Below are 21,834 nucleotides of genomic sequence, written 5' to 3'. Positions count from 1 at the left end.
TCCGTCTCGCCCAGCGCTGCCTGAGCACGCACGACGCGCCCGGCGGGAGGGGCGGGGGAGCGGCCGCGGCCGGCGGGACACTCGCCTCTCCATGCCGGGGGAGCAAGCGCGGGCCCTGCCAGGCGCCGTGCTCCGCCTGGCACAAGCCTTCCGCAGCCAGCTCCTCCCAGCCCGCCTCAGCTCTGGGTCCGAGATGAGTAACCGAAACCTTGCCCAAACTCAGGCGCGTTAGCTACAGGCACCAGTGCCCAAACCAGCCCAGAATCGGATGCGCTGTTTTAGGACGCAGCCGCATTTCTGGTGCCCAGACTAGCGCTGCCCGACCCCGCGCCCCGGGCCCCAAGTCGGGCGTTTGCTCGCAGAGGGTGCAGAAACCCCGCCTTGCTGGGACAGCCCAGTCTGCCTCAGCCCGAAGGGCAAGAGCCGCTAGAACTCGCCGGCCCGTACATCCGTCCCGAAGAAACAGCAGCAGCGTTGTGCTGAAACACTTCTACAGCACAAGCATCTTTTCAGTACAACTCGTGCTCTGTCCTCCTCACACAGTCCTAAAATCAATCTATCCATCTATCTTCCACCCTTCAGGCAACTTCCACATCACATCTTGTTAAACATTTTGCCTTAATCCAGATGAATTAAATTTGCTATTTTTCCGTTGTCCAAAAGCTCCATTATCTAACTCGGGAGACACCCAGGTTGCTGTGGCACCACCTTCGGCAGACCTACATTTTATCCTATTATCTATTCATCTGCAACCATTAGCTGTCCTTTCCTCAGCACTACTAAGGATTTCATACTCCTCAATCCCACTGACTACCGTTTGCAGCTGCCAGGCCGCATTGCTCAAGGCCTGATCCCGAACCACAAAATGAGCAGCAAAGACAGACTCAAAACCAACCAAAGCCACTTCAGTATTCTGCTTTCAGGAGGTGGCTTTGCAAAAGCTTGTTTTCTCAAAATTGCTAGCTGTTATATCAGCTAATGTTTTCAACCCACGACTTCTCATCTAATTCGCGGATGCAGCGTTATTATAGCAGATGAGGAACAGCTCACTCTTTAGAAAGTATCTTAGCTTCATTCCTGCCACCACAAATTAATTAGACATCTGCCATCCAAGCATCTAGTGTCAGAGCACTAATAATTACCACAATGGCGAGTCAACATAGCTCATGAAAAGCACTACAGCCTCCAATGCTAATGCTTTTTCTCATAAGCCATCTGAAGCAGTAAATTATCGCACATAGCAGAAGACATTTATGTAAAATTATGGCTATTTAACACAAAAAATCCCACCCAAACCAACTTCAGATCATGAGGAAGAGCAACCTTAGGTGGACAATAGTATTCCTCATATGCACTCTGCAAAACACTGATTGGGACAGAGCGATGCCTGGTGACACACGAAGATACTTCTGTAGGTGAAAAGCTAAGTACGCCCTGTAACTCAAACCATAGCTAGCCACACATGACACAGACATTTAGCAGCAGTCACTATTTTTAGGTTGCCCCAATTGTAAGAGTACCTGAGGCTACTCAAACAAGTTATGCACAAGCTTTAATTACATGACATTTTTTCCACTGGAATTCCCACTTCATTCAGCATATGAGGACCAGGATCGCACCAGCAAACAGAAAATTGTTTCTTGTTTTTTTGAGTCTGACTGCTACCTAAATATTGCTTCAACATTCCCTTCTGTAGCTTTCTACTGCATGCCCATCACTCCATCTGGAATCTTGCCTTTTGTTTATAAAGTGGTTTACCAGATAAATTTAAGCTGGTATACACCCAGCACTTCACTGCCCTCCCCTGCCCTTCTGGCCCCTCAAACCATTTTTTCTGTGCCCCCATAAGCAGTTGTGTGTCTGTACAACACACTAGGTTGGGGAAATGATACAGTTAAAGACTAATCTTTTGTTTTGTTGGATTAATTTGGTTACTCTGGTAATGAGTGCTACTGGGCAATGTAAATGTGGACGGAAAACAAAGCAAAAGGAGCAAGCAGCAGGACTGTTTCTTTCAGAGGATTAATTGAAACCAGCAGATCCTGAAACTTGTGATGATCTTCAGGTCAGGAAACTGAGATCTGATTGTTGACATGGCACCAGGCCATAAAAGAGTCATTTTAATGGAGGCTCTTACATATACAGTATGAGAAAGAGAACTTAAGGAGACTGACACCTCAGGCAAAGATCAGATTATGAGACTATCCTTCAAAAATTAACAAAAAGAGAATACAAACTGCTGAGCTCAGATATTAAACTTTAAAAAAAGTCCTTAAGGGGATATTGTCCTGAAACCAGAACAGATATGTATGACGACTTTTTATGTAACTCCAAAACCAGTACAGAACTATTCTGAAATGCAATTTGTTTAGTTACTGATCTAACAACTTGAGAAATCAGAGTTGCACACTCAACCACACACTTTGCTAAGTGCTCTGGCCAGTTCTACAATTAATTAATGGTTCAAGCACCATCAGCCCTACTTGCTTTACCCATCTATATATGCATTTAATCCTCTTACGTTATAGAAAGGATACCAGAGCAGAAGATAACATTATTTCAATCAAGTTCTGTCATTACATTGCTATTTGCATGAAGTTTTATCTTCCACCAGGACATCCTTCTCATTTTTAGTACCGCAGTATTCTCCTGTTCCATACTTAGCAAATTAGGGTAAGGGTAAGAGACTATGGCCAGTTCACAGGAGGAAAACCTCACACTACCTATTTTTAGGCATCAAGTGCTCTGAAATGTCCCCCTTTCCCCCCCGAGAAGTGTCTACTTATTTCTTCTGATTATAGGTGACACAGAACTTAGGCTTGCAACTGTGGTCCCACGCAATCATGCTGAAGTTAAATAACGCACACACTTTCCAAAACGTTAACAGTAAAGAGAAGACTAGAAGCCACACACTCTGCTTTGCAGTCCTGTGCTCCAGTTAAAATAAAATTAAAAAAAAAATTAACAATTTTTATATATATGTATTTTTATAGCATCATATTTTGAGCAACAGAGGCATCAAATTAAGGAACATTTAAAACCTAAGCCTAGACAAGGCCAAGTTAGGTCTTCCAAGAAAGAACAATAGTTTGCTGTTTTGGGGTCTGTCACATCTAATCATGCAATGTGCTATGTATCAGATGGCTCTCATCCTCAGGGTTCATGTTTCATTTGTGCTATATGTAAATAATTTAAATGCTTTTTGGTTCATATCGTGTGAGACGCTTTATTAAAAAAAAAAGGATGCAACCTAGAATAATTCCCTGTATTTGAAGTATTCCAAGAGACAAAGCATACCTATGAACCACGTGGCTTAAGAACAGCTCTTTATTGTCAAATGCTGGATCTTTAATCAGATTGTGCAGGATACTCTTACAAGTGACTGCAATATGAGTCACAGTAACAAGAAAAACCCCTACTACTTATAACACTGAAAAGGATGTAATTTAATCTGCATATACAAACATGTGCACAGTTTCCCTATATACTGATAGTATCTGATACATCACAGTATCAAACAAGTGGAAACATCTACAAGAAAGGCTTCCGGCAGGACAAGCATCTGTTAAGTACTTGAGCAAGAGAAAACAAGCTAAACGATTGTTTTTACGTTTTTGATGAACATCTGCCAGAATAAAATACTACCAACATCTACTTTCAGGGTATCCCTTAAATGTCACTTCCACGGACTAGGATTACACTGGATATGGACTTCATGTAAAAATACAATTTTACATAAACTGCACCAGCTAACTGATCTCTCCACCTCAACTTTCTGTATAGCCTTGGCACCATACCATTCCAAATAATCTCTCAGCAACTTTTTCTTCCGACATTTCACGAGTGCTGGTGTTGCAGAAGAAAACTTATCTTTCCTAACTACGAAAAACACTTAAGGAAAAAGTACCAGTCTGGGTTTTTTAAAAACACTTACATCTGGATCGTCCAGGTTTCCAGCAAGACAAATACAGTAACTCTATTCATATTGCAGAGCCAGAGAACATCAGCTTTTTTTGTTGTTGCTAGTGAGCATGGTAAGAGTCAGCCTTTCAAAACCTTCATCTCCCCCCCCCCCATTCTTCAATTTTAGATGAAGTTGGTGGTGTATAAACTGGAAGACAGACAAAGAAAACCTTTGGGTTGGGTTACTGTGAGCTCGCTTCTGTTTAACACAAAAATAACACACTGAAGTCTAGCAAAGCTTTCTCAATTAATTTTCCACTTTAGGCAATGCAAGCTCTACTGTCCCATTAGAATAGGCAGTTCCAGCACAATATTTAAAGGCTAACACACCTGCCTTCAAGGATTTATCACCAGCTTTGCTTCACAGTAATGTTTTGCCAAGTGTTTGTGCGATGCCACATTCAAAAGTATGTGCCACTATTTCCAGGCTCACTCTCTACAGACTTCTATTTTCATTCCAAAACCCGTGGGGGGTGAATCCGAAAGCCTCCTGTGTGTTCCTTATAAGCATGCATGGTGAAAAAAAATTACTGGCTACACAAAGAAGTAGGTGTTTAAGTATCTATCTATAAGCACTATCAGACACATAAATGCCAACTGCATATTGGAGTCTCGTTTAACAGCAAATGAGAACGAACTTCCACTGATGCATCAGATCTTCTGAAAAGTCGTCTTCCCTGGCCTTCAAATTTTGGGGCTAAGAGCAGCTGTGTACTTCATCCTCAAAAGTCAAGCATTCTTCCACGAATACACAGCTTCCTGCATTTAAAAATAATCTTGTGCTGTGTGAATTTATAGTCCATTTAATGCTAAGCATCAACTTGGGCTACAAAGTAACAGTTTCAATACAGACAGACAAGCTTTATGATCTCACTGGACAACTTCAAACTTACTGCAATTCCCCTAAAACATACCACTGGCATTGGAACAGGCCTTTCAGTAGAGACTAGCAGCTGATACTTTAACTGTAATAACAACTAACAAAGCTTATACCTCTATCTATTTAGTACCTTTTTTCCAGAAAGTTGATATCTATCCTTAAACACCACCTGTTACACCTATTTAGGACCCTTCCAGCTTCCAGGGCTTTTGACCAAGACAATTTATGAGGAGTTTTAGAGAGTGATAAAACTAAAATAAAAGCTTTAAAACTGGAAAAAGAGGAGAAACACAAAAAACCAAAAAACCCCAACTACTCTCACTTCCTTTCAAAAAAATACTTTGTAACTTGTCTAACTGTTAAATTGATACTCAAAGCCTATTATTTTCTATTAGCCTACTGTTCGTAACTTATTCTCTCTTCTTGAGCGTTTGTAAGGAAAGGGAAGAAGTTCCAAGAGCACTTCGGCAGCTAGACTCTTTGCTATGTCATGATACCTCAGTGGGTCGTGTTACATTCTTTTATTATTTAAAATACTCAGGAACAACCCTTCTGCCATAGTATTAAGTTACTCTTCCATTTACTGTGGATGGAAGCTATTATTCTTGCTTTATCTGTTTAAATATGATATTAGATTTGTTTGAGGCAGGTAATTTTCAAGTCGGGACAAGGGCAACACACTCTTTGTAGACTAATACAGCCTGCTGGAATTGCTGAATAATCTCTTTAGTACATTTCTTCTTGTCAGAAAAAAAAAAAAGTATTTTAGGACTCGATCAGTGACAAAACAGGTTTCCTTTCTTTACTTATTTTTAATTTACTTTCACAAAAATTAGATCCCCTTTACGTATGATTACAATAAAATAAAAATATTTTTAATTAGATTAAAAGGAAAGACAGGAAATAGTGCATTAAGGCAACTTCCAAATTATAACTTGGTTATAATTCTGAAATGGAAAAATTAGAGTTACACCTTTATTTCTAGAGATTGCAACAACAATAAGCATAGGTTAGTTTTAGACTAACCACAGTAACTAGGCCTTCTTGCACTTGCGCTTTTGTTTCCTTGTTCTTAAAAAAAGGAACCCTGACAAAACATGATAGATCTAAATCCTGCTTTTTCGAAGACTGACAAGTCAAAATGACCCCAGAAGAGAAGAACACAGGAAGTGACTCATTTACACCCTTGGACTTCTACTGTGGAACAGAAAAAAATGCGGTAGACAGTTTATTGCCTAGAACACTTCAAAGTGTGAATGAAGTCTACCTGCAAACACTCGTCCCGCCATTAACAGCTACAGCCATTAGTCACAAAGATTTATCCTGTGATCTATCCAAAAGACAAACTCGATATGAGCAGAAGACAATGCTTTGCCCAAAACCGTAGATCAGCGCCTGCCAGAATCGGCAGCCAGCTTGAACCAACCACTTCCTCTTCGAAAGGCCCTGAATCATCCATCTGAATACAGCGCAAAGCACAGTTAAGACAAACGCTTAGAAAAGCTCAGTATTTTTAGACAACTGCCACCCATCAGCAGAGGGCAAGAGGAAGCAGAGCACATGGTAGCAGCTAGCCACACTGCACAGCTTCCATCTGGAGTGCTCTTGCACAAGGAGCTGCACGAAAACCTCCATACATCAGCAGTCGGGGGACTTTTCTCTTTTTGTTTGTTTGTTTTGTTTTTTCCCCTGGATAAAACACACTGCTCTCAACAGGAGCTCTTATCACTGTCTGCCTAAAGCATGGGTTGTAGTCATTTCTTTCAGTATTTCTTGCTCGGTGCTGTTGCTCTGCAACTCTTTTCCACCTAATAGGTCCAAATCAAAAAACAGCTTTGAGTAAAGTGATTTTATTAATCAACTAGGATTATAGCTTAGAAAAAAAAGGAAAATCAAGCGAGGATTGACTTGAATGATAACAGACCTAAATCAACTTATGAAGGTTTTTTTATCAAGTACTGTTATAAGCTTAACTATTCACTCCATAAAAAAGCATGACCTATGAGCCAAGAAATGTATTTAGCAGTTTCAAGAGCTCGTTTTCACTCTATCATATGCTGTAGAGTAAGCCTCTTAAGTACAGTTGATTTTAATTGACTGGAATGTCGATCCCACATATAGTCATGATCTAATTATTACAGAAAAACATAACTGGTAAATATTGTTGATTTATTTCCTGTTAGTGCATCACTCCTCAAAGAAAGCCTGTTGAGTACCCAGCTGAAGACAGCCCAGTTGGGAAATTTTATAATTGGTACCAAGAATGACACTTTTCCATCTCCCCCTCTCCTTAAAAGAAACAAATACAGGAATGACCGGGGGGGGGGGGTGGGGGGGGAAATCAAAGCAGTTTTGTACGAGGAGGTGGGAACATGCTGCTGGCAGCTTGTATGATGGAAGCCGTATTGTATTAATGTGATCATCAAGTCTGAACAATCTGACTCCAGTTACTTTGCTGTCATGACAAGTGCAGAACAAGCAAGGTGTACCGAAAAGCCTGGCTATCAGCTCTTGTGCTGCCACTGCACCTACTGCCTGCCTGCAATCTGCTCCTGGGGCCTGGCGCAAACTTGTTACCTGGAGCTGCATGTAAACCCCTGGCATTTCCCACTGCATCCGAGGAGGGCAGGCTGCTTTCATCACCGGTGGCTTCATGGCTGGAATCCAACTCCCCAGCAATTAATCTATTTGAATCCTTACCCTGGGCGAGGTGTGGGGGGGATGTCTCTCCCCCATCCCATCAGAGCACACTATGGCTTTCAGAACAGAAATCCTTGTAAGTCTGGGAAGATTACAATCCCTAGGTTAAAAATCATAGCTACTTTTTATTATTATTAAGGAACTGTCATTAGAAATTCTAAATATTCTGATACAGAATGTCAGCAAATGAGATCATAAAATATTTAGACCTGAATTTATGAGTAAAGATTGTTATTGAAAGACCTCAAGTGTTATATGTGCTGAATTTTTGGTATTGAAACTCAAAGAAAATGAAGACATTCCATTGAGCTCTTACTGGAATTCATATAGTTAAAGTTAAATTGAACAATCTTCATAAGGTCACAGCACATTTGGAAGAGAAGAAATTATGCACTGATTTAAAAAAATGGATTTTCATATTACAGGAAAAAAAGGAGACATATACACTGTAGAAAAAAGTAATTTCATTTAAGCTGTTCCTTTGGGGAAGACAGCTGTAACGTGTTTCTAGGATATAGCCAAAATCTGACTTTCCTCTATACACGTTAGTCTCTTAATACACAAGATCTTGACCAGCCAGTTGCAAAGAAGTTCTGTGAAGACTGATCACAGGAGAGGAGACAACCGAATGATACACTGTGAACAATGTCATCACTTGAATTTTTAAAGGAATTTCTTTTTCAAGAGCATTCACTAACAAAACCACTGGGAAAAAAGTTGTAAACATATGGTATTTACATCTGCTGTTCTTCCCAATCCTGAAAAGGTTTCCTGAAAGAAACAGTAGCTGCAAAGCTTAGCTCAGCTCTACAGTCTATTGGAAGGGAAGAGAATTCAACTTCGGTTATTACTCTCGGTGAAGTACTGTCATCTGACTTTTAGTGCATTTTCACACATCAATTACAAAAGCAACTGGCATAACCAGTTCTGCTCAAGCAGGATTCCTGAAGATAATTGATACAAAAAATTAATCATGCAAACCTCCACTCTAAATGTACTTCCAGCTTCTCAGATGAGATTATTTGTTCTGACAGCTTTTAAGCTTTACAACATTTAACTGGATAAAAAACTGTATAAAACCTCTTGGTCACAATGCAAAGCAATCCAACCTTAGCCTATGCCAATAGCAATTCTTTACCAAAAGAGAAATATTCATGTATATTGTCAGCAGTAAAAGTAGGCCAAACACCAGCTTAGCTGGAGTGACTGTAATTCTCACATTGTTAAAACAGACTATGTCTTACACACACCAGTTGAACAAGTGAGTGCTGTCAGAAGTTTTTATATGACTTGAGAAAAGAGTTATGTGCTCAAAAACCTGTCTGACCATTGGTTGGAGGTCTGACAGAAAAAATGCTACTGCTCCTCACAAATTGTGTCTGGCCTCAGTTGTGTACATACAGCCATCTTCAGCAGTGGTGTAACAACACACAACTTCTGAATGGCAACTTAACTTTGAGGGTCTGGAGTTTTCATCCTTTATTTATTAAATAGCAGGCCAGAAGGAAATAAAGCCTATTTTTTCTAAGAACAATCTTTAGCCACTTCACAGTTCAATTACTATCCCCCTCCTTGTGTTTTACCTAAACACATACCTTATAATTGCATTCTTTCTTAGAAATGTCTTTCAATCCCAGATGAGATTATTATGGGGAACGTATCAGAACAATGTACAATATGAATGTATTTAAAGATTATTCCCTTCATGTAAGTTTAAAAAATGTGTACACAAACATCCTTATCTTTCAGAAGACTAAGTTTGCAGTTAACTTTGTTCGTCTCATTCTGGGGGAAAAAAATATTTAAAGGTATCCAAAGACGGAACCATAAACATACCAATGAACTCACTATATGAGTCTAAGCCAAATTAATGGGATAGTCACAGGGCTCTAATTAGTGACCTGGCACAAAGGATTTCTTTGATGTCTGTCCAGAAACAGGAAAACCTGACTTGACAAAGGATTACTTGGTGGCTCAGTCACCTTAGTTCCTGTGCACAAAGCAGGTATGAGCAGATGGATTACCCTAGGTATGTGAAATTTGAGGACAGATATAAACAGACTACTATGGTTAGGCTATTCTGTGGCATCTTAGATAAACCAAAGGACTTTTGATGGTCTAAACAAGTTACATGCAACTTGATTTTTTTTCCCCCCCCCAAAGATGGGAAATCACAGTCAAGTAAAAGTCACGATGAAGAATTTAATCACCTTTCCTTTAAGTTGCCTTACAGAATTAGACTAAGATTTTACTAATAGAAACACTACTCAAGAGCCTCTGTAGTCACGCAGATTAAGTCTCCTACAATCTAAGGGCTAATGAGTATTTTACCACATAGACAGTGGTGTGAACAGACAATTTGCAGGAAGACCTGGACTTCATGGTATGAATGCATTTGGTTTTATTTCTTTGGAAAGAATCAGTAAGTCAAGCCTGAGCAGCCAGAGAATGTAAAGGCTCTTGCTCAATGAACAACCCTTGTTTCAAGTACCAGCATCAACAGAGGCAGGAACTAGAACAGGAGGGACAGGGTCAAGCTGAAGAGCAAGGCACAGCCTACATCTCCACCCTTTCCCAAACTTGAGGCATCTCAAGTAACAGACTCTCAGAAGCCTGTCAGTTTTCTGCCACCAGCAAATAGGCATGAAACCCTTCAGCAGGGCACTGAGTATCTCTTCAGTACAAATCCAGATGAATACCCAAAAGGTAGAGTGATGAAATGTTAAGTTAAAAGGGCACGCTGACACACCATTCTTTTGTTCATCATGTCACCAGCACAAAACATTAGAAATAATTCATAGGACTTTGACAAACTTAAGTCAGAAGACAGAAGGAATAAAGTGTACTACGGGAAGGAAGCAATATCCATGACAACTGTGGCCAGCAGCACATAAGGAATGTCGAACTATTTCTCATCAAGTTTGCACAAGCCCGGCTGTGTAATATAATCAGGAATTCATGGCATGGAGTGACAGGTGACTGCTGCTACAAATCACTATGTTAGCTCAAGAGATCATCAGACAGCAGCGTTCAAAACTCTGCTGATCTCCCATGATGTCAGAAAAACTGACTCTCCCTTTTCTCCCTCCAGTTTGGTTTTCTTGAAGTGTATAGGAAGTTAAACACAACATGTTAAAAGAGTACTCAGATTTTGAATTAGTCCCTTCTGTCTGGGTACCATTTTCCACTTGGACTGTGTGCCCTACACACTTTACTCAATACGTAGAACTGACAGCGTTCAATTAACAATTACAACATTGCCATCATTGTCCAGGGCCTCGCAGCTCCCCGCACTGTCCTCAAGACCCAGCTCCCATACTGACAAGTTCACGTAAGGGTGTTCCACAATGTTTTCCACATCTCTTTGCATATGACAGTGTGGTAGTCAAGTCATGAAACACTGGTTGTCAAGATATGGAGTCTCAAGCTCCAAAACAGTCACCAACTTTGCATTCCCAAATGATCAGCTTCTCAGGGCACCTAGTGTTTTTAGTGCATTTCATACAATGCAAGTGCAACTCCCATTGCATTGAGCTTTAAGGAAGGTCTTAGCACTTCTGGGAAGAAAAAAAAAATAAAAGAAAAGCCCAATTTCAAGCAAAACATACATAAAGCGCAGACAATTAACAGCCACCTGTAAAAGAAATAGTTTAGGCACCCTGTTTCATGCCCCACGGGAAAAAGCGCAGACAATGAAATCATTTACTAGGACATTAACCATTTACCTTGCTCACAGCCATCTTCTTCCCCAACTCCCACATTTCATTGCATACCTCCAAATTCGTGAGATAAGGATCTTTCAAGCACCTACTCTTCTGGCCTTGGAAATAAAATACGTACCTCTAGGTAAAAATAGAGCCAGAGCATTTATTCTTCTGGCCTAGTACCCTTTTTTCCAGAAAGGAGAAGGAACTGGTGTCGGCCAACAAGCATCATGCCAATAGCCATATGCTGTCACCTCCTCCACTTACACATACGCAAGTTCTTTAGGCATAGGTCAAAGAGCTAAAAGCATGCCTCTAAATGGGCAAAAAACACTGCATGCAACACAAGTGCTACTTTGTCATTGTCAAAACAATCTGCGAGGGGTAACCTACATTGAGATGCGCTTTTGGGTGCTGGTGAGGCTGAATTAGTTATTCACAGCATCACCCACATCTCAGAAACTCTAAATGTCAAATATTAACTCCAGGAAACCACCAAATAAATTAGAAAGGATTAGTTATTGTTATCCAAGAGGCACTGGAGACAATTGTTTCAGACTTGCAATCTTGCAGAAACTCACTAATGGTTAGATGCCATATTACATATCTCTTTAATAGCTACTTTTTTCTAGCAAACAATACAACAATTCAAAGTTCTAATGTTCTAGGAACACTGAATACTCACAATGTAAGACAGTTTGGATCTGAAGGAAAAATATTCATGCTACCAGCAACAACCACAAAATGCTAATAAATTAACAACCCACTTATCAAAGAACAGATAACTACAATAAACTAAACTGCTAAGTGTCCGCATACTGCGATTATTAAGCCTCTTCAATTGTGTCATCAAAAAAATCTTTGGTGAACACTTTGGAACTGTTAATTGTATCAAGATTTCACAATATTTTTGCCCCTTGGGAAGGCAAGTTATTTGATTCACATGCAGCGTGCTTGGGTTTATCTGCAGTAGAACGAGTCCTCTGAAACGTTGCATTTTTCAACAATGTTAAAATCCTATAGCTTGAGAAGTGACATGCAAAGAAAGAGAAAAGGGATTTTCGCTGTGTTTTTTATTCTCTTATGACACACTAAGGAAAGCCTAGAAAGATTTTTATATAACCTCTTCACCGCCCCCAAAAACAAATCATGATCAAACGACTGGCAAATACAAGCAACACACACTTGAAAACTAATGTCAAAATGAGTTAAGCAGCAATGAAGATCTAAATTCTTCAGTGTTTCTGATGCTTTTAACGTTTTTCACTATTCAGGGAACGACTGATTCACTGATCAAAATGAACGATTTCAGTACACACTCTCTTTTGAACTATACTGTACAAGGAAAAAAAAAAATATCCATTTTACTCTATTCACTTATCCTGAACTGTATTACATTGTTCCAACGTTAAGTCAGTAACCAAAATTTCATTAAGGCCCACACATGGAAATTTCAACTCCAAACAGTAAATACTTCAGAAAACAAGGAATGGGTGAAACCAGCATTCCAACACAAATTTCTGGCACTCTACCACATTCACTCTATCTTGAATTTATGTATTTTTAATTACTATTTAAGCATAAGCAAGCCAAGGCCCAGCAGAACACAATTTCCCTTCAAACAGCATTTTATAGATGGATCTATAAGACAAAGGCCACAAACCAGTGAAAGCTAGAACAAGATAAAGAAAATTGAAAGATTTCAAAATACCTATTAAGCTTGATTATAAAAAACAAATATGCATTCATATACTTTCAATCTGCACATGAAATGCTTTATACCAAAGTGGTATGTGTTTTCATGGAGCACTCAAAGTAATGACTACGTAGTAAATATTCTTTTGAACAGCACCGTTATAAACAGAAGTAAAAAGAAAAATTTCAATGGAGAACCTTCTTTGATACTGTCCAAGAAATTGTATGCAATTCATCAGACAAATAGGCATCACAGTCATATACACAGATCATAAACTTAACTGACTTCTACATTCACCACTAATCTTAACACAGAATTAAACAAATACCTTTTGTGTTTTCTTTAGATCTTTCTGTGAGTTTTCTCTGAGAGGTACTTTTCCAAACAACTTCCATCCCACATCATTCTGTTTTTCAAATCTTGCACTTTGCTTTCTGGTAAACAAATTCCTACAAAAAAAAAGTTTTATTAAGAAAAGGGGTTGATTATTTATAATAAAAGGAAGGATAGATGATTTGCCAAGCTTATGTATCCCAATCACATATTCCAGTTCTGCTTGTGGTTGTGCTGGCAGGCACCATTTCCCATCCTCAAGTAGTACATTATGCAGTCTTATCACCATACTAGGCAAAGGACTTGGTTAAGTAAGAATTTTTAGTAGATTAAAAAAATTAATGTGTAACTTTCTAAAAGTAGCCTTCTTTTTTAGCCTCCCCCTAGATGATTCAGCCTCACTCTTAAAAGTTAAGACTAAGATACTAAATCTCTTGCTGCATAAACATTCTCCACTTGCCTGTTACAACACACTACGACCAAAAATCACAAAAAGTTGCAGACATAATAGCTTTTTACTGTATTTGATCTGCTTTCATAAAAGATTTATTTTCCTGGATAACCTTAAAAGCAGCTATCAAAACACATTAATTCTGAAGTCTCTATGAAATATCTCAAATTAACCAGCTTAAACACTGCAGTAACAGTCAAACCTAGATGTAAAGCCACTGCAAATTAAATCATTTTTATTGATGTTGCTAGTTTTTAATCATAAAGCGATATGCCAGACCTGTGTCTTCTCACCACAACTATACTTTTCCAAAACTGGACGCACGGTACAGACCAGTCTTTAGCACTCAGGTCCTCCAAGAGCACAACAGATATTCTACACCCACAGCATGTCTGGATTATTAAAATAAACAGATTTTCTTCTGTCCTACTGACTAGTTCAGTGAATATTCAACTATGTCCAAGTTAGCTCAATTATCTGCACACCTTCTGGTAGGTTTTTCTGGGAACTTGACCATAGGCTTTCACTCCCTCATTTAAAAGAAAAAAACCCAAAACAACTCCAGTGAGACAAAAGCATTTTTGCTACTTCAATCAGCATGAAGCTATAGCACCTTCATACCACAGATGCTTCCAGTCTGACATTACTGCTTTTCCTTACTTACAGTTACTAACTTAATGCCCAGTGGGTTGACCCAGCAAGTACATATTGTTTCTTATTCATAAAGTGTGGTAGTTTAGGAAAGAAAACTATATTGAGCTTCATGTTCTAAAAGCACCAAATACACATCTGCAATAGGAACGATCTGCACACTAAGTTGTTGTTTTTCCTGACCACTTTGCATCAGCTAACATGAACAATATCATAAATACACCAACAGAGATAATATTGCTTGGAATACAGGAGAAATGTTTCATATAAGGAAAACAATCAAGGCACAAACGTCAGAGTGATTTGGAATGTATTATAAGGTTAATAGGGTGCACTGCCATCCTTAAATACAGATATATTTACACGAATGATCACGTGCTTCTATATCACAAGGGTACAGTTACCTTGAAACCCAAACCAGGAACAGATTATCATAATGAAAGATAAGAACAATGTGTTTAGGTACAGAAATCACACAAGCGAGTAACAACTGATGTCAAAGCTAAGCAGTAACTCCACTTCTACAAACCCCTTTCAGTTTTCCCCCACCCCACCTCACATGAAAAACAGTACAAAGGATATAGGAGAAACAATTGTAGGGAAAGCACTAAAGAACAGCATGAAAAACACAGCAATATTCTGCCACGTTTTCCCTTTTTCCACGTTTTTCCAAGTATGAAATTATAATTCTGCAGGTAGACTACTGGATCAAAACCAAAGATTTGCTTTGTCTTAACTATCATACTCCATTTCAGTGTTATGAAGCTCTCCTGTAGTTCATCATTACAGCTGTAATGCTACTTAAGAGGTTTATAAGCTAACAAGAGCATTAATCAACAAGTTTGACTATGTTGCTATCGCTGCAACTGCTAGCACTGGGAAAAAGAGACCATCATAAAAACAACTTCCAATAAAAAGGTATCTCAGTTGAATTTGCTTTCTTTTCATCAGCAATTCCTTCACCTCGGCAATATAAAGAATCCATTCTGTTTGAGCATTTCACACCCTGAAGGGCTTCTGCATCTAATTACCTTCTCACCCCTTCCCAAATTCATAACATATATGTAAGACAGCCTGAGATGATGGATTTATAGGACCATCTGAGACAGCTACCAAGAAAATAAAATGTAAAGAGAGACAGACATGAGATTATTTTACATATGTTTAGTTAATACAAAATGAAGAAATATCAAGCAAGTTCTTAGATAAAAATATATCTAAGAATGAAAAGGAAAACATGAAAGGAATAATATCATCAAAATCACTGCAGGTAAATAGGATACACAATGCAAGACTGACTGTCTGTTCTTGCAAAAGGTTTTCTTTTAGGTTGTTATTACTTCAAAAAGCAAACAAACCAAATTCCAGGTCACATACTGTCTTCAGAGAAAACAAGAACTTCTGGCATCAGGGACACCTGAAAGAGCCCCACAACGAGACACACCTGTGTGACAGTTCTGTGCACATTCAAACCCTCTTTTGCAAGTAAAAGGCTTTCACCACAGTTCATTAGCACTGCAATAGCATGAAAATTGAAGGACTCACAGGCAATATTCTGTCCCTATCTATCCACATTAGAGATTACTAGCACAGGTATAAACCAGCAACAATACCCCTGATCTTCTCTGGGATTTTAAGAGCAGCAGTAGGTTTTTTATCCTCAGAGCAAAATAAAGGTGAATTGGAAAGATAAAGTATCATAGCTCTCTGCTGCAAACGCCTGTGTAAGGTGAAGTAAAGCTGAAAAGTCAATCTCACATACTTGCTTTCAATTCAATTCCGCAATCCTAACCATTTTCCCTTTAGAGGGAGCATTGTAGTAAGTAATCTGTTCTACAGCTTATCTGCTCAGCACTTGCTCAGCTCACTCACAGAATAATTAAGGTTAAAAAAGACCTTTAAGACCTTTAGGGGACATGGTGGTGTTGAGTTAGAGGTTGGACTTGATGATCTTGAAGGTCCTTTCCAACCTTAGTGATTCTGTTATTCTGTGATCATGAAGTCCAACCATCAACCCAACACCACCATGCCCACTAAACCATGTCCTGAAGGGCCATGTCTGCATGTTTTTTTGAATACTTCCACTGATCCTGGGCAGCCTGTTCCAATGTTTGACCACTCTCTCAGTAAAGAATTTTTTCCTAATATCCAGTTTAAACTTCTCCTGGTGCAACTTGAGGCCATTTTCTCTCGTCCTATCACTAGTTATTTGGGAGAAAAGACTCCTCTCTGTCTGCATGATTTCCACTGTACGTTCTAGGGTACCTGGCATCTCTTCCTCTCTTTGCACTATGTCAAGGATTTCCAGTTCACCTTTTTCTTTTCTTTTTTTAATTGTATATATATATATATATATATAGAACCTAAAGCAGCAGATATGATCAATATACAATTCCCATTCTGTACAGAGCAACTTACTCTGCCTTTTCCTCTTTCCCCCCTCCCCCTTTGTCTATGCCTACATCCTGGTGTGTTGCTTGTGTCCACACTCTTTATGCACTCGAAAAAGTCTCAAAATTCTCAAAAGGCATAACGTTATCAGAAACCACAAATTGGCACAATCAGCTGCAAACTACAACTTGTTCTTGCTGTGACTGAGGACACACAGTTCTAGACTGGAAAAAGCCAACGGTAAACCACCTGACATCTGGGCAGGCATGAGAGGAGCAGAAGAGATGCTGCTTCCTTTGCACCAAATTTTAGAAGATTTAAGGGGAAAAAAAATAACCAACTATGGAATGTTTTCTGGTCCGATTTCTGCAAAGCTCTGCAATAAATCAGGACAACACCACTGGGTCCTGATAAAGCCACTAGTTGAGATTTATGGACTGAAAGGAGACCCTTTAAATATGCAACTGCCTTACAATAAAGTAGTAATTTCTGCCATATATGTATCAGAGCAAATAATTCATAGCAAAAGCTTTCATTTTTCTGCTGCCATAGCACAAAAAGGAAATCCTTTCCTCCCATGCTTACACAGCTCCCTAGGATTTTCAAAAAAAAGCACTAAGCAGTCTCACTTCTGAGCAAATGCAATTCACACAAAAAAAAAATCCAGCCAAGGTAACTTGAGCTCTTACCTAATGGAAAATACAGGTTAACAAGGAGCAAAAATTCTCTATTTGAAAAAAAGCAGATTTTCACTCCAAAGATGAGCTCAGAAATCCTAGAGTAAAAGATCCTGAAGTTTAATTACAAGTGTTTTAAGATACAAAAATTGAGATGTTGAATGTAAAAAGAGTTGACATGCCTGGAAAGAAAAGATCACATGCTGATCTTTATCTCAGTCTCATTGTCCTCTTCACAACCATTAGAGCACATCATGCTGATTTACAACAGGGATATTAACAGGAATATCTGATGTGATACATCATGTCTGCAGTATCATTAGTGTGGAGCCATTAAAGTGTTGTGTGTTACATTTGCATTCCCATTGAACATGTTAACTATTTTACACTAAGTGTCTGCAGCTGCTTATTTTAGGAAAACCAAGCACAGAAGTTAAATTGAGACCACATTTCAAATAGAAAAGTACTTTTGCACAGTCCCCTGAAAACAGCATTTGGCACCAAACAGCAGTTTAACCTTGTTATTTTAATTGAGCTGTGGAGAGGAATTACCTGCCTGAAGAGAATTTAATTCTAACTCCAGAGTTAACATTTACATGCATACAAATGGCATCCTGGGATATAAGAGACTGAACAATCTTTTGCTTGAACATACACATACTGCACCACTACCATATACTGATCTGCCCAACTGCCTTTTTTTGTGGGGAAGAGAAGTAGTTAATACTAATAGATAAGTTCAGCAGTGTCAGGAAAACCTTATTTTTTAATAAAACTTACAAACTACTTCATTTTGGTTCTATAAGCACTGCTAAGATAAACTTACTGACTGGTTGCCATATATTCATACTACACATTCATATACTGACAGCATTTATGTAGCCCCGTGTGCTGCCATTGTCAGGCTGAAGCCTCAATCAAATAAAAAAGGAAAAAATAAATATTAGAACCACATCAACAACAAGTAATCAAGCCAAACCTACCCACAGAGCACCTATTACAGGTTTTTCAAGCCTATGCTTTTAAACACGGTCCCGCATCACAACTGATGCAGAAAGTTTTTTTAGTTCAGGCCAATTCTCTTTCTAAAAAGACAAGAAGCCTGTAACACAACTGCCAGCAACTACTGCCGTGTGACAAGTTCACAGCGCTGCTCCGCAAGTGTTCAAGTATTCACCTTTTCCACATTTCAGCTGTGGCATGTGCCAGGCAAAGTTATCCACTTACATGAAGTCACCTCTCAAAAGGTCATCCCTCCCCACCACTTTCCCCCCCCCGCCCCGTTCAGTATACAAACCTATCCACTAAAAGGAGCAGAGAGAGTGTTGCCATGGCTTCTGCTCCCAATCTAGTGCAGATCTTAAAATTCAGCTGTAAACCTCCTCCCTGAAAAGTCTCAAAGTCTTCTCTAGCCAGGCAGGCTCAATACTGTGCCCCTTGAGATACCTCTGAAGTTTGGTACCACCAGAGTCAAGGAACTGTTTCTCTGGCACATGTCACTTGAACAACAGGAAGAAAGGATGGGCTCCGACACCGTAGCTGTCAGAGGCTGGACGAGCGAGGCGGACAGACAAACACCCACTGACGCCTGCTGGTACACATACATCCCCTACACCTTGACTTCCAGGCAACGCACAGTATTTCCCCCCCCTCCACCCCCAAACTCCCAAGATATACCAGTTGCCTGGAATAAAAGGGTACAGGAGCTTAGGACTTTGGAGTTGTCATGATTACAGTATTTGGTTTCTCCAGAAAATCAGAAATTGATGATTAACTATTTTGATGTTACTGGTTTGACATGGCTCCTTAGATGAAGTTCCAAAGACCACAGTATGTGAACTACTAGCATGTAGCACGGAATGACAATTGTGAGCAAAACAGAAGTAAAATGGCATATGCTGCTCTGTGGTAGACTACGCTGACCTAGCATAGAGATTATATTTGCAAATAAATAGGTTCCTTATTCTCAAAAAGACAGTTGCTGTGAAAAAACACGCATGAGAATTAACTAGAAAATGATCCAACGCAGGCACGGACTGATGCAATTTTTTCATCTGCATTTACCCAAAACTAATTTGCAACTGCAAGTACATTTTTACTACCAGTGTTAAAAACACATCCAACATTTCCAGCTTTCAAGATGCATGCTCACATTCAAGTTTTAATTAGTCTTTCAATTAAGAAGGTTATTTTCAGAAGACAAAACAATTAGAATAGTCATGCGAATTAACAACTGGAAGGACTCACCAGTCTCATAAGTAGAGCAGATGAAAAATAAGGGTAGCAGAGAAAGTTCAAAAGGTTCAGATTTGGTAGAACAAAATTATCTTTAAAAACAATTTCAAATCAGTATCAGACTTGCATGTAAATTTCCTGATAACTCTGAACTACATGACGAGAGAGCACTAAGGTCTTGAGCACTTGCCTATTCAAAGGCAGTCCTACTGGAGAGTATAACAGACTTTATCTGAAGAGTTTGACAGTAAGCAGATACTAATCTTAAGAATTAGGTAAACCCATGTCAAGCACAAGAGATGTCTCCACAGACATTATTCGTCAAGGTATCCAGAAATCTACATTGAAACAGGACATTTCAAGTAACGTACAGTACCTATTAAGCAAAAAAAATATATAAAGAGAAATTTTATTAAGCATTTGCTGCATTGTGAGCAAAAGTGTCCAGCCACCTTACCTGACATGGTACAAATTCAATTAACACTATATAGGAAACATTCTCACACTATTATGGAATTTAATTAAAAGTGTCCTGGTTTTGGCAACAAAAAGGTGTAAAAACTTTGGTTTTTTCTCATCCTTCAATGACCTTTCGTATTCTGTACTAACCATAACTTTCACAGCTTAACCTCAATAAACAGAAGAAAGATTCTCACTTCTAGATGGTCCAAATTTGCACTCCAGCCACTTAAACAATTTCTAGAGGCAAAGAAAATAAACCCTGAAAAAATCAGCAACATATTCCTGATTAGTGCAAGAACAAGAAACATAAATCATGATGACTAGGGAACTGATGGACTTGAGAGGAAATTCTTGTCAGAATGTAGACTGAGCACCACTAGGTTAATGCCTAGATAATGGTGACACTGTTCAATTTAGGTCTGATTACTTTGTATGCCTTACTAATCACCAGCCTCTCCAGAAGTGGAATTCACAAGAGGGACTTAAAGGAGACATCTTGTTACAAGGAAGATAACAAGGATCGAAGAAAGCCACTGGCATGGAATCAGCAAAACCCACAGTAACTGGGGGAAAGGTAAAGGTGTCAGGGGGAGATCACGACCACTGACTCAACTGATGGTCTATGCAAATTGCCTCCCACACCTGCCAAGATCATGTGTGCCGATTTCCGTGGCAAGCAAAGCTAATTTAAATATAACAAACCAAGAGCAAGCAATATGGTAATCACTAACCAATAAACGTAAATTTGGGCAGGTTTTCCATTGTTTTCACTAATCATGTAACAGGATAAATACATTGTAATTCCTTCATGTGGTGGGCTAGCTTTTTGGAATTACCACCTCACACCCATCTTTGTGCAAACATGAAATAAATAAATCTCTCGGCTCTGTGCGCAAGATTGGCTTATTGCACACTGGGTACCAGACCTTGTTTGTGGGACAAGACGACCTACCAAAATCTCCTGAAGAGCCCTAAATCTACATTATGCGCAGGTGAAAGCCAACAGTGACCAGATAACACTGGTTTCTGGAAATAATTCACTAGATGCAGTGATTGCCAGTCTTGCATTCCCCCCTTCCAACCCCAGATCACCTCTCAGTCAACCTATACTTTTATTTAAAAAAATAAACAAAGCCAACCATCAATCAAAATACAACAGAAGGAAGTATCATCAAAAAAGCTCAAGTATTTTAGCTATGGTGAAGAACCTTCATCAGCAATTCAGAAGTTATGCTCTGAATAAGATTCCAAAATCACATACAAAAGCAGGGTTTGCAGAATTTTATGTCTGAGAGATTGCCAAAGGTCAAGGTAAAGGAAGAACGATGCTTGGTTTATGGATAAACAAATCCAACAGAAGTAGAGCCAGACAGCCTAGAAGTCGACCTACCTATGAAACTAGGTAACTAATGACAAATCATGTTTTGTAAATCCCTATCACATTTTATAAACAAAGTTTTCTAGCCACTGACATTCCAGTATGTTCAGTAAGAACAAAGAGTAATGACACTTTACAATACAACAGATAACTGCAGGTCTGAAAAAAAGATTTCCACAGTTGAGGGAGACAGTAATACAAGTTAGCAGTACAGGATTACCTGAAAGCTTGCAATAGGGTAACTTTAAAATCTCCCTTTACGGTTCTGGGGAAAAAAGCAGGGTTTGATAAACTACTTATCAAGACTGTAATA

At 39.1% G+C, this 21,834-nt stretch overlaps 1 protein-coding gene across 1 annotated transcript in view; it reads right to left on the bottom strand.

Moving 5' to 3' along the window:
* Window positions 1-21,834, bottom strand: part of TBC1D14 (TBC1 domain family member 14) — a gene marked incomplete at its 3' end in the record, with an annotated part of 70,961 nt that overhangs the window by 35,047 nt on the left and 14,080 nt on the right. Inside the window, exon 3 of the mRNA XM_081999339.1 lies at window positions 13,272-13,392. Within this exon, the coding sequence (XP_081855465.1) occupies window positions 13,272-13,392 (121 nt within the window). The remainder of the gene's footprint in view (window positions 1-13,271; window positions 13,393-21,834) is intronic.

This window comes from Phaethon aethereus, assembly GCF_964289735.1.
Source record: "Phaethon aethereus genome assembly, chromosome: 4".
NCBI classification, from domain to species: Eukaryota; Metazoa; Chordata; class Aves; order Phaethontiformes; family Phaethontidae; genus Phaethon; species Phaethon aethereus.
This window is presented reverse-complemented; position numbering and strand designations above follow the sequence as displayed.